Genomic DNA, 14236 nt, shown 5'->3' with positions numbered 1-14236 from the left:
ATTATGACTATTGTTTTATCGTGCCATGAACAGTCACGGCCGGATGCTTTCCATTGGTTAGAGTGAAGGAATATACTAGTACAGATACAAATTGACGTACTTCAATAATTTACATTCTCTTCGAATTGCTCTAATGTCGATCATGAGACTGGAACAATGATTTTGTATAATGACATTAGAATTGCATGCAACTACAAATGTTTTTATCTTTTTCTTCTTCGGCTTTGAAAAGTCAAATTACGAATACATTAGCGTATACACAGTTTATTTAGCCTAGTAACCACGGCAAAGTTTTCTTCTGTCTAAAACCGAATCAGGATATATATAAGGATTGGTCGTCATTAGGACTGTGTATACGGTAGTTTGGACACAATTGACAACGAACATCTTTGAAAAATATCCGTAACTACAAACTTCCACATTCAAATTTTATATCAAATAATTATAAGATGTTTATACTGTATGTATTATAAACAACACTTCATATCTTATATATTTTGCTATATACTAGTTGTTACTTAGGGAGAAAACTCATATAGGCTATGCCTGTTATTCGATCCTTTTTCAAATATTTTTGAAATATAATTTGTTCAAACTGAATTGAACATATTTCATTTATGATATATTCGTTCTCAACTGCGTTCATACTACCGTATACGCAGTTAAAATGAAAACCAATTCCTGAATACACTATTAAACACAATAGTGTTTAGTATGGTGTCCGTTACTTCGGATACAAACCTTTCATCCTACTGGTTATTACACTAGTACACAACCACAAAGTGGATATTTAGGAATAAATGTAATTAATGAGACCTTAGTGTACAGAAATCCTCTTCGGACGTGAACTGTTGAGAATTCTACATTGGATGGCATTGATACAGGATACAAGGTTTCGACAACCGCTCTCGGAACGCAGTTAACATATCAACGATAGATCTTCTTGAGATAAATGCAAAACTAGACTAAACTTTTCTTCTGGAACAAACAGTACACAGCGAAGTCTTTTTATGGGATTATTTGATGCCAGATTCAAACAATATACGGCAAACAACAACAATTCCTTGGGATTTATGCCCGACGTGCATAATATTATGAAAATTACAATATTGAGATTTTCTTTGGATTGTTTAAGACGGACGAGGTCTTCCTTCAAAAGGAAACAATTGGAAACAGTTTATAAAACGAATAGTGCAAAACCGCGAAGAAGAAAGGATCTTAGGCTTTCAAAGAGAAAACCTACACATATGTGCTAGTCTGCAAAGCCTTTCTACGGCGGCACAGAGGTGACGCCGCAAGATGTGGATTTTTTTGATGTATTGTGAATGATGTATTTAATGTAGGTCCATTTTCTCATAGAATGCCGGGTTCTGTTTGCTGAAAGGACTCTAACCCCTGTTACCAGTGTCAGTATTACCGAAGATGAATGAAATTTATAAGAAAAAACTTATTATTGGCAGACGACCACAAGATGATAAATGATAATAAAATACATCTCAAAATTGATACCAAAAATGTATAGAAAATTAATAAATCATTATAAGTGACAGTAACAAAGAAACAACTACAATATGAACAATCAGTAAATTCGACATAACGTAACACCGTAGCTTGAACCTGTAAATGTCAATGTCAAATATTTCACTTGATTTAACTTTTTGCACTGCACTTTTCTGTTTTATTGTTTGTAATATCATTAGAATTATTAAAGAGATTTTATCTTCATGGAATTTACTTCAGAAAATAAGGATACAGACTGCATTTGGTGAGGGAAATATTGTGTTTTAGAAACAGTGGGGCTTGTCCCTCCTCAATAAAGACATTTCTAACTACAGTCGAACCTGTCATAGTGACCTGTCATAGTCCTGTGTATAAAGACCACATACAGGTAAATCGTCACTTAATTAAAGGAGAATACAATTAGATGGAGGCTACTGGATACTATATATTAGATATCCACAAACCGAGCATCAATAATATAATAGTTCATGTACCCCTCACTCTTTCTCCTTAAAACACACAATATCATACACTAAGTCTATGAAGATCAAAATCCAGTGTTCACATAGTGATATGGATTAGGGTAAATGTTTGATGGCGTGTAAACACCCCATACAGAACTTGGCCTTGATGTGGATGAGCGATTTCCAAGGTATTCGATACATCATAATAGTTCGTGTCTGATATTACTTTCCTCGTTTTGATGTGACTAGACATTTTGTTACCCTACAGGACAATGTATCACGATACCTGATCGTGCTGACAAAGAAATTCATTAAATATAAGTAATTGTATAACCCGACGCCATCACGAGAAAACGCAAACATTATTTTTGCTACTTTTGCTCAGTGTTAGGTTACTGAATACTACACAAAAATGTACAACCACGATGTGCTTGAGAATTTTTTCACTCTTACAATAAAATAACTTCTACTTACAATAAGGATACTCCTGGAGAAATATTTCGAACATAGGTAGAGTCATCCTTGTAGTACAAAGTTGGTCGGGACCTCTTCGCCTCAGTCACATGGGTACATCATTCCATCATATCAGAAAGGCTATAGACTGGGCTGAGGATGAACAGGTACATGTATGGGCGATAGACTAGGCTGAGGATGAACAGGTTTGGGGCTATAGACTAGGCTGAGGATGAACAGGTTTGGGGCTATAGACTAGGCTGAGGATGAACAGGTACATGTATGGGCGATAGTCTAGGCTGAGGATGAACAGGTACATGTATGGGCGATAGACTAGGCTGAGGATGAACAGGTTTGGGGCTATAGACTAGGCTGAGGATGAACAGGTTTGGGGCTATAGACTGGGCTAATGATGAACAGGTACATGTATGGGCAATATACTAGGCTGAGGATGAACAGGTTTGGGGCTATAGACTGGACTGATGAGGAACAGGTTTGGGGCTATAGACTGGGCGGATGATGAACAGGTTTGGGGCTATAGACTAGACTGAGGATGAACAGGTACATGTATGGGCGATAGACTAGGCTGAGGATGAACAGGTTTGGGGCTATAGACTGGACTGATAATGAACAGGTTTGGGACTATAGACTGGGCGGATGATGAACAGGTTTGGGGCTATAGACTAGGCTGAGGATGAACAGGTTTGGGGCTATAGACTAGGCTGAGGATGAACAGGTTTGGGGCTATAGACTAGGCTGAGGATGAACAGGTTTGGGGCTATAGACTGGGCGGATGATAAACAGGTTTTGGGCTATAGACTGGACTGATGATAAACAGGGTTGGGGCTATACACTGAGCTGATGATAAACAAGTTTGGGACTATATACTGGCTGACGATGAACAGGTTTTGGGCTATAGATTGAGCTGTTCATATCACGGTAGGTAGAATATGTGGTAGTACTATGGTGTGATGTGTCTAAGGTCGGTGTTCTGGTGTGATCTAAGTATTGCCCACTGCATTTAGGTGTCTGAGATAAATATCACGTGTCAAGAAATATATCACATTCCGTAAGGAATATATACAAAAGAATAACATACACGCATTACAGAAATATTTTTATTCAGTTGACGAGTTACTCCCCTTTATCTTAACAAAATTTTTTTTAAACTTGTGACATTTTAATAGAACAATGCACCCGAGTAGTTTCCCTTTAGTCGCAAGCAGGCAATGCTAAAAACATTCTTAAAAGCAAAATTACAAATAATATTTTCTTATTAATAAAAGTACACTACAATTGAATTTTAAAACATGTTTATCAACTCTTAATCTTTAGTTATGATTACAATTGTTTCTCCTTTCTTGGAAATGTCAGTGATTTATTGATATATTAATGAGCAGAAATAGAAACGTTTATTGTGTTGCAATAAAATAACATAGATTCTTAATAATCGTATAGTCCATTAGTTATTTAAGCGAATAAATTCGAAAGACTAAAGTTTTCATTATAAATAATATATGAATATATGTACAAATAATATTATATACATCATTTAACAGTCAATAAAATCAACGTTTATGAAAGAGAATAAATGTATCTGTTAACAATAAGATTCCGAGTTATTGACCTGTACAAGGGTTCACTTCCTGTCCAAAACAACCGTCTGAACCAATCAGATCAAAGGAGTACTGACTTCCGCCCACTAAGGGACTGCTCCGGAAGCCATTGCTTTCTGCCTTCATACAGGATATCCTGGACATAGTACTGTTACCGACACACCTGTTAGACAAATCAATGTTTACATTGTACCATTAAATTCCTTCAGTGTTCCTCAAAACTCCAGTATAGCAATTTTCATCAGATTTTAACTAATCAGAAGCATTTATTTCGTTAACATGGCAATACATAAAAGTGGTACCATTCTCACTGACATCGGACATTTTCTAAATTTTGACCAATAAGATGCTAGGAAATAACGGCCATGTTGATTGACGGACCGAACAAAATAAGCATTGCGTATCACACTGCCTGACATACATAGGGTGTGTGGTATTCAGAATTCTTTTTTAACATTTGTTATATAAAGCATATAAATAACAATATTATCCCTTTCACAGAAGGGCTCCCACACCACGTTTCTAAGAGATGTAAACACAGGTATGTTTGTTCTATTTGTTTGAAGGATGCAATAAAATATTAAGATTAAGACGAAACTAGGTGAAAATGTGAGATATTTTGATGTAATAAATTAAAACTGTAGGCAGTGAGTAAAAATGAAATATTTCCTTTAAAGAACTCCACCGTCGACAGAGTATAAACGATATTTATCACTAGTATAGTAATTGATATTAATCATAATGAACACAAAAATAAACATTTTGTTTTGCTTCTATTGCCGACACTATCAGTTTCTCATTCCATATAAAGCATAGTGCCGTGGACATTTTGGGATGTCATTAATGATTTTAATTATTAATTACTTTTATTCTGGTATAAAATACGAAGCTTAAACTTTTCTATGATGGTAATAGTGTAAAGTAACTATTGATACTGAAGAAAAATACTAAATCGTCTGTTCATGTTTTTAATCGATAAAACATACCATTGGTCGGCAGTTTTGTACCTTTATGTTATCAATATTGTTCTCAAAGTCATTCCGATGGACTCACTGTTCCATTCATCTTTTTAGTGTTATACTTTACACTTTATTATTTTATATCTTATTGTTGTTGTTGTTGTTGAGTTATACCCCACCATATATCGCCTTTGAAGACAGCAGTCTAGATCTGTGGACTGCATGTAAGAGCATGAGTTCACTGAAGACAAATATGATAATTATATCATACATCACTTTACACTATTTGTAAGAGCATGAGTTAACTAAAACTAAATATGATAATTATATCATACATACTTTAGACTATTTGTAAGAGCATGAGTTCACTGAAGACAAATATGATAATTATATCATACATCACTTTACACTATTTGTAAGAGCATGAGTTCACTAAAGCCAAATATGATAATTATATCATACATACTTTAGAGTATTTGTAAGAGCATGAGTTCACTAAAGCCAAATATGATAATTATATCATACATATTTTAGACTACTTGTAAGAGCATGAGTTCATTAAAGCCAAATATGGTAATTATATCATACATACTTTAGACTATTTGTAAGAGCATGAGTTCACTAAAGCCAAATATGATAATTATATCATACATACTTTAGACTATTTGTAAGAGCATGAGTTAACTAAAACTAAATATGATAATTATATCATACATACTTTAGACTATTTGTAAGAGCATGAGTTCACTAAAACCAAATATGATAATTATATCATACATACTTAACACTATTTGTAAGAGCATATGTTCACTGAAGCCAAATATGATAATTATATCATACATCACTTTACACTATTTGTAAGAGCATATGTTCACTGAAGCCAAATATGATAATTATATCATACATCACTTTACACTATTTGTAAGAGCATGAGTTCACTAAAGCCAAATATGATAATTATATCATACATACTTTAGACTATTTGTAAGAGCATGAGTTCACTAAAGCCAAATATGATAATTATATCATACATACTTTAGACTATTTGTAAGAGCATGAGTTCACTAAAACCAAATATGATAATTATATCATTCATACTTTAGACTATTTGTAAGAGCATGAGTTCACTAAAACCAAATATGATAATTATATCATACATACTTTACACTATTTGTAAGAGCATATGTTCACTGAAGCCAAATATGATAATTATATCATACATCACTTTACACTATTTGTAAGAGCATGAGTTCACTAAAGCCAAATATGATAATTATATCATACATCACTTTACACTATTTGTAAGAGCATGAGTTCACTAAAGCCAAATATGATAATTATATCATACATATTTTAGACTATTTGTAAGAGCATGAGTTCACTGAAGCCAAATATGATAATTATATCATACATACTTAACACTATTTGTAAGAGCATATGTTCACTGAAGCCAAATATGATAATTATATCATACATCACTTTACACTATTTGTAAGAGCATATGTTCACTAAAGCCAAATATGATAATTATATCAGACATACTTTAGACTATTTGTAAGAGCATGAGTTCACTAAAGCCAAATATGATAATTATATCATACATCACTTTACACTATTTGTAAGAGCATGAGTTCACTAAAGCCAAATATGATAATTATATCATACATACTTTAGACTATTTGTAAGGGCATGAAATCACTAAAGCCAAATATGATAATTATATCATACATACTTCAGACTATTTGTAAGAGCATGAGTTCACTAAAGCCAAATATGATAATTATATCACACATACTTTAGACTATTTGTAAAGGCATGAGTTCACTTAAGGATGTATTCTGCTTAGGTTTCAGTCCCGTTAAAGATCAAAGAAGGTATGAGATTTTCAAATATATTTTATCAATATCTGTAGCAAGTTGCCAGATGCAAATTTTGTCAAAAATTTACATTTCTATTTTCAGTAGATTTTTTTATACAGGGATTTTAAGAAATGGCCAATTGGCGGCCATTTTGAAATTGTGTCGTTTTCCTCTTTGAGTAGAGCCATAGTTTAACCTTTTTTTACTGAAATTGTTTTTACTTAAATCATCACTGCACCAGCATTTTTAGCTTTATCGAGCTAATTTTTATGTTAATCTTAATCTTTACTAGGTTCGTGGTTATTAAAATATTGAGCATTATTGCATGAAGTGATACGCTTTTGTCACTTTATTTTTACATTTAATGGTAATTTGAGCACTGTTATATTTTACTCTAAAATACTGAAAAATAACACATATTCAAATGGGGCAAACATTAAGCACACTGACCCCCCATTTTTCTGCCTAATTTAGAAAGAACAACCCATTCCCTATTGATATGCAAAATATTAACAAAAGTTTAATACCACAACTGTTTCTATAAAGGGTTAAAATTGGCAAAAATGGCTGAAAATGGTGTATTTTGTACCTCAAAATTAAGGGGTAGGGGTAGCATATGAGTCTTATTAATCAAAACTTGTATATTTTTAAAGAAGACTACAGGAATATAAATTCTTCAAACTTCCATACATATCAAACATCTCATTAAGAAATTATAGCTTTTAACTCTTGTGTATATGGTCAAAACGGCAAAAATCCCAAAAAATCTAAGGTTTTGTCAACTTGGTATCTTTGAGTGACAATAGCTCAAAAACAAGCACACCGACACATGTTTTTTCTTCCATTTTCTTGTATGGTGTGAACTCCTATTTCCAAAAATCAATATGAGAAAAAAAGTTTAATACAATCCTTAAGCCAAATATGATAATTATATCATACATACTTTAGACTACTTGTAAGGGCATGAGTTCACTAAAGCCAAATATGATAATTCTATCATTCATACTTCAGACTATTTGTAAGAGCATGAGTTCACTAAAGCCAAATATGATAATTATATCATACATATTTTAGACTATTTGTAAGGGCATGAGTGCACTAAAGCCAAATTTGATAATTATATCATACATACCTCAGACTATTTGTAAGAGCATGAGTTCACTAAAGCCAAATATGATAATTATATCATACATATTTTAGACTATTTGTAAGGGCATGAGTGCACTAAAGCCAAATATGATAATTATATCATACATATTTTAGACTATTTGTAAGGGCATGAGTTCACTAAAGCCAAATATGATAATTCCATCATTCATACTTCAGACTATTTGTAAGAGCATGAGTTCACTAAAGCCAAATATGATAATTATATCATACATATTTTAGACTATTTGTAAGGGCATGAGTGCACTAAAGCCAAATATGATAATTATATCATACATATTTTAGACTATTTGTAAGGGCATGAGTGCACTAAAGCCAAATATGAAAATTATATCATACATATTTTAGACTATTTGTAAGGGCATGAGTGCACTAAAGCCAAATATGATAATTATGTCATACATCACTTTAGACTGTTTGTTAGGGATAACTATGCCTGTACGATTTAACCATACCTGCAAGAGTTTCCCATACATGTACAATTTGACCATTGTCATACCTGCAATAATCGTCTCGTCCGTCATTATCGGCGTCACGCATGTACCACGTGTTCCGTAGTCCGGCGTTGAGTCCCATCTTAGACACGTAATGGTGGTCCTGTCCACTACTTCCTGCCAAGGCACAAGCCAGGAACTGTTTCTTTCCTTTTCCTATCACTCTGGCAGAGAAATGATAAAAAATTATCCACTAGAGGTAGTGGAATAGACTTAGCCAGAAAAACGCTGTTTATAATGAGATTGAATTACCATTAAATGAAATGGTTATTAAGAGAATAAAGTATGGCAATAACTTTTTTAAAAGAAAAAAAATAGAGTACAGAGAACAATCTAAAACTATAGACTGTATTGTTTTTCTTTCTTGATAAACACCGTAACGAAATGAGGATCGGAAACCTGCACAACAGAAAGAAGGAATTTACCTGCAGTAATCATTTGCGGCACCTGTTCCCTGGACGTCTGCCCAGCCCCGAAACAGGTCAGCATTGCCTTGGTCTATGACGTCATACCGACGCGGATGAATTAAATCTGAAGTCGAACTAGGTTGAGGGTCTTTGATTTCATCATCGTCATCCCTCAAAATCGGAATCACATTGTCAAGTTTGGAATGTTTGTGAAGGTACTCCCAAGTGCCGTAATCTGCAACAAAGAACGCCACAATTACTTTGACAAGTTTGACTGTCTGTTAAATGTTCAAACTAATGCTATAAGGAAGTCATTGTAAAATAATGCCTTAGACTACAACTACAGTTTGACCGTCAGAGGTTCCCACACAATTACTTCATTACTGTATTATTTATATATTGGTGTTTTCTACTTTTTTAAGATCTCACATATTTAATGCAGTAAAAGACAGTTTCGAACTCACTTTTCGTTCTGTATAATCATCATTAAATAGTTTCAGGATTTGTTTAATAATTCAAACGATTGACTGTCTCGTCCTGATTTATGTACCATCATATCAGATTGTTAAACGCTATTTACAATATATTGCTCGCTTTCATTTTTCTTTTTTCTTTTTTTTTCATTTTGAATTCTTATTCAGCTTCGTGCTTGATATATCTAACTATAACTACTATCAACTTTAGAAACAACATTGTCTCCATCGAACCTGAGAGGTGTTCCGACCGACTTCTCGGATAGACAGCAGGCAGAATATCAATGCACACACTGGTCGGGACAATGAAATATGAAACCAATGAGCTATTTAATACGATTCGTGTAAACGAAAACAAATATGTCATTAACTTGACACTAAGCATCTCAAATTATAAAAGACTAGATATGGAAATGGCTCTATTTGGCCCCTAAATCTACCAAAATTCAAATTAAGTATTTAGAAATTAAGTTGCTGCGTTTGAAATATTGAATACGCCCATGATAAAAACTTCATGATATTTTTGTTGACAGAAAGTATGTTTTTGCTATATAACCATGGTAACTTTGCATAAATTATGCAAATTTGAAAATTTGGTCAATTTTGGCTTATTTTTTTTTTATAATTTTCCTTTGAAAAGCAATAGAGCACAACTTAGAACAAACTTTGTATTTTAAGGGAATTACCAGACACGAAGAATGCATAATTTTTGGAAATAGAAAGTTTGTTCTAGAATGCGCTTTATGTTAACTAGATGAAAAACTGCATAAAAGGCCAATTTTGTTGAAATTTTCAAATTTTGCATAATTTATGTATAATAAAAATGGTTGACATGGCAACTAGAACTGTTATATTACCTAATAGCACTGTCAAATATGTCAGGTATGTAGTTGATATTTGAAATGCAAGATTTACATCTTAAAATAACAGACTTTGAAAAATAGCGGATTTGGGGACCACAAAAGACCTTTAACATACCTAGTGCTTTGTGATTAACGGACCAACGACACAGAGACCAGAAGGAAGTGCATCTTAAATGATTATAAGTTGATAAATTGAGGAACTATTATTTTATCGTCATAAGTATGAAATTTTAAACGAGAAAAATGTTTTTCTTTTCCTGAATACAACTTTGACAAGAAAGAGTTGAACCTTATAAAATAGAAGACCTGACATTGGTGCACTCATTACAGATCAAAGGATAGGCGTGTCGTGAAAACATATCGTCAAGGTAGTGTGGAATAGTAGACAATTGGCATTTAGATTGTTGTTAATGAAGGTAGATACAGAAAAAGTCCATCATTGAATTGTCACATCAAGCTGTCTTAAAGTCATGGAAAAGTCTTCAACACATGAAGATTGTGCAGAGACAATACTAGATCTAATAATGTAAAATATGTTTTCATAAGCAAACAAATAAACTATCCATGAAAATTATTTTACTTTTTTCGTTATAGTAAATATACATCATTGGTTTTATGCTATTAAACACAAGCAACAATATCCTGTAGATTGGTAGATGCATTGGGTGTTGTATAGTGAAACCACGCGACAAACGAAGTGAAACACATGCTGGATCGGATTTGGATAGAGACAACACGTGTAATAAAGATAATGTAAATGTAATGGGGATTAACAAATCGGCGCAGCAGGTTATTGTTGACTATCAGGCGGGGCCACATCAGCGCGGTCAGCTGGTCCTCCTCAAACCTTATCTATATGTTCACGTGCATTGCGCGCGGGATAGACCGACTTTGCTTTATGTTCAGGTACAGGTCAGAGTGTATATAAGTAGTTCTCTCGTAACCTCGTCAGTGAAAACACAAACAATCCCAAAACAATCGCATCATTGTTTGACACTATAGCTATTGGGTCATTTCAAGTTGGCACATAGCTTTTAAACACTAAACGTTTTTCAATTAAATATAAACAATTTTGTCAGTGCATCATTTCAAGCATATTTCTAGTTTCATGTAAAATAAAATCATGATGACATGATTCATTTTTAAGTTATTTGCACGTTTATAATCACGTAGTAGCAGTTTGACTGTCACCAGAATAATGCATAATTTATGCAATGAATATTTTTCTATGACAACAATGAACATCGTTGTAATATATATTTGCATTGATTTAAACATTGTGAGGTCCAAATTCCAAAATGATGTATTCAAAACTGAAAATAATATTAAACTTTAAATGTGTATCATAACGTTAAACTTACCTGAACGCTTGATGCAATCTTTTCTAGGAAATCTTTCACATCGGAGTCCCCAAGGCCATGCTGATTCCAGTGGAATCTTCTTCTTTATAAACATCCGGCGCCACAGTTTCCATGTGGACATGCAGAACTCCCGACATGGCACCAAATGTGGTGCTTTTATATTAGGAAGCAGGAAGTCAACACTGCCACCACATGGTGGGTAAAAAACCATGCAGAAAAATGCGTCTAAATATTCACGTTTTGAACTCCCTAATTTAGCTGTGATTTCAAAAACATTGCTTTCATTTTTAAATATTCTTCCTTTCTCATTGAATTGATAATAAAACTTGTTACAAGGACTACTACTGGCGATAGAAATACACGAATTACCACTATCCACGCGAACAGCAAACAGTGTGAAAATAAGAATTATAAATATTTCCATTGTAATATTGATCGGTAGAATTCCACACAGCCAATATACCGTTATATATACTAGTAGTGCGTTGTTCGGTAGTGACGTCTGGTCCCCGTATGTATATACATGATAATGTGGGCGGATAGCACACAGATCTTACACCCTAGCCCAACCAAATGGCAATAACGATACCACCCAGGTCAGAGGTCACTGGTGGGGAGGTCAATGGTTGTGGGGGGGAGACTGCCCGACATGCCTCATTGAGGACCTAACATCTGACGACAAGTGACCACAGGTGTATGGACCAGCCACAGTAACACTAGCCCCTAACTTAGGCTGTCCAGCCGTATCAGCTAACAACCCAAGCCTGGTGTGTTTTGAAAATAAACAAAGCAATATGTCTAATCGTTTATGATAACAAACTAGTTTTCTTTCAATTACGGTCATTATATCGACATTTCCCATCACTATTTATCGTTCAAATAACAACAATGATTTTTATACTGATGGCATTACCTGAAATATTGATGAAATTTCTTTTTCTGTAATGTTTTTCCTGACAACGTCAAGTTGACGAAAATAGTTGGTGAATGATTTGGCAGCTAACGAGCCGGACAGCGAGATCCTGTTACTTAGAGCAAGGGTCGAGCCAAGTGCATGGAATCTGGGAGGCGTCAAGCCTGGACTAACAAAGTGTCACCATATTGTAAGCTAGAAGAACATACTTAATCGGGAAAAATGTAGAATTAATGGGCGATTAATTGGATATTCAAATACCGCGCGGTGTTTCCTTTTACCCTCCAGGAGTCGTTGATAAAGCTCGATATAGGGCCGTCTTATTGTGAATTGAAAATTCATTCCGAATTTCAGCCAGTAGGAAATTCTGCAATTTAACCGTGTAGTTTAATGTTTAAATCCTTTGGTTCTATAAGACAGCATTGCTATAGCTGTGACTGTCAATTCATGCTGTTTGGTTTCACAAATCAAGAAGACAAATACAAGAAGCGATGAGGTCAAACAAACCCTAAAGAGATCATTTAATAAAACAATTACATTTCAATATGTGAGATTCTTTAATGCGGAACAGTCGAAATAATTTGATGTTATGTGCATGAATGAATCTGTCAATGATCTGTACTTTAACGTGTTGTCTCCTGTCTATTGTGCACTATGTACTTGTAAGTAATAATAATCAGGCATTGACGTCAGCTCGTATTATGTAAAAACAAATCTGGAAAAGGACGAAGGAATTCTAAGGCAAATAAACACCGACATTAAGTAATGTTATATCGTTCGTGACTTAACAAAAAATTGCTATGATTTACATTATCGATACCATACTATGTTAAAGTTATTACACGTTTGTTTTTACTTTAATACTTGAATATGTATATTTGAGTTGAACGCAACGATGATTGGATAAATAGTATATATATACTGTCATATGATTCTATAATAAAGGTTAACATGAATGAACATAGCTCATGTCATTCCCAAGGGACAAAAAAGTCTACACATTTGCAGCTGTCAACATTTCTGCTCAAAACGTTCTTTGGAATATTTAATCTTTTCCATTCGGACATTGTAATGCAACCTTGATTATACTGAGAATCCTATAGTAGAATCCCTGAAATAACCACTGATATGTCTATTACTGTTTTATGGTCCATTTGGTGTCGTTGTGTTAGCACAGCAAAGTGTATTGTTATATAAAAATGTTATTGCATTCGTATGTATGTGTTAATATATACAACATGAACATACTACTATAACGAAAGTATTTGTTTCTTAACTGTAAGTCCTCTTGACCACACACTGGACCTAAGTGACCACTTGAGCCTATAACATGTGCGCTGAGTTTGTAGAAGAGCTGTACTTGACGGCCCTCCGTGGGAATGACAGACGAGGAGGGAACAACAATATAAACCACTAAACAATGAGACGTGAGACCACGCCAACAGGATATGTCTAAAATTAATCACAAGTCATGCTGAATAACAGAAAACATTTGTGTTGTCTTGTCCTGTAAAATGCTTTCATATTATAAAGACATAAAATGGTAATTGTTTTAAATATATTGGTATTTCACCATGACAAAATAATTGAAGGAAGATGATAAATATGTGTTAGGGTTGTCGTGTGGCAGTGGTTCGCTTGCCTTTCATCAAGGTTCCCAGCGATGAGATTACCTGAGAATATCCTTTTTTTTCTCTCTCTCTTTTT

At 33.9% G+C, this 14236-nt stretch overlaps 1 protein-coding gene across 1 annotated transcript; it reads right to left on the bottom strand.

Annotated features, from left to right (window-relative positions):
• Positions 1–3521: 3521 nt before the first annotated feature.
• Positions 3522–12326, bottom strand: LOC138322613 (uncharacterized). The gene is made up of 4 exons (XM_069266588.1): positions 11617–12326; positions 8938–9154; positions 8518–8676; positions 3522–4196 (listed from the first exon to the last, which is right to left on the bottom strand). Exons 1-4 carry the CDS (start codon positions 12038–12040, stop codon positions 4037–4039), a joined length of 960 nt encoding a protein of 319 aa, XP_069122689.1. The 5' UTR covers positions 12041–12326; the 3' UTR covers positions 3522–4036.
• Between the last annotated feature and the right edge of the window lie 1910 nt (positions 12327–14236).

Source organism: Argopecten irradians, chromosome 5 (genome assembly GCF_041381155.1).
Source record: "Argopecten irradians isolate NY chromosome 5, Ai_NY, whole genome shotgun sequence".
NCBI lineage: Eukaryota > Metazoa > Mollusca > Bivalvia > Pectinida > Pectinidae > Argopecten > Argopecten irradians.
This window is presented reverse-complemented; position numbering and strand designations above follow the sequence as displayed.

Coding starts and splice junctions, on each gene's coding strand:
- LOC138322613 (XM_069266588.1), bottom strand. CDS start 12,040: ATGGAAATATTTATAATTCTTATTTTCACACTGTTTGCTGTTCGCGTG. Junction 9,155..11,616: donor AGATTGCATCAAGCGTTCAG/GTAAGTTTAACG, acceptor TCTTTGTTGCAG/ATTACGGCACTTGGGAGTAC. Junction 8,677..8,937: donor GCCGCAAATGATTACTGCAG/GTAAATTCCTTC, acceptor TTTCTCTGCCAG/AGTGATAGGAAAAGGAAAGA.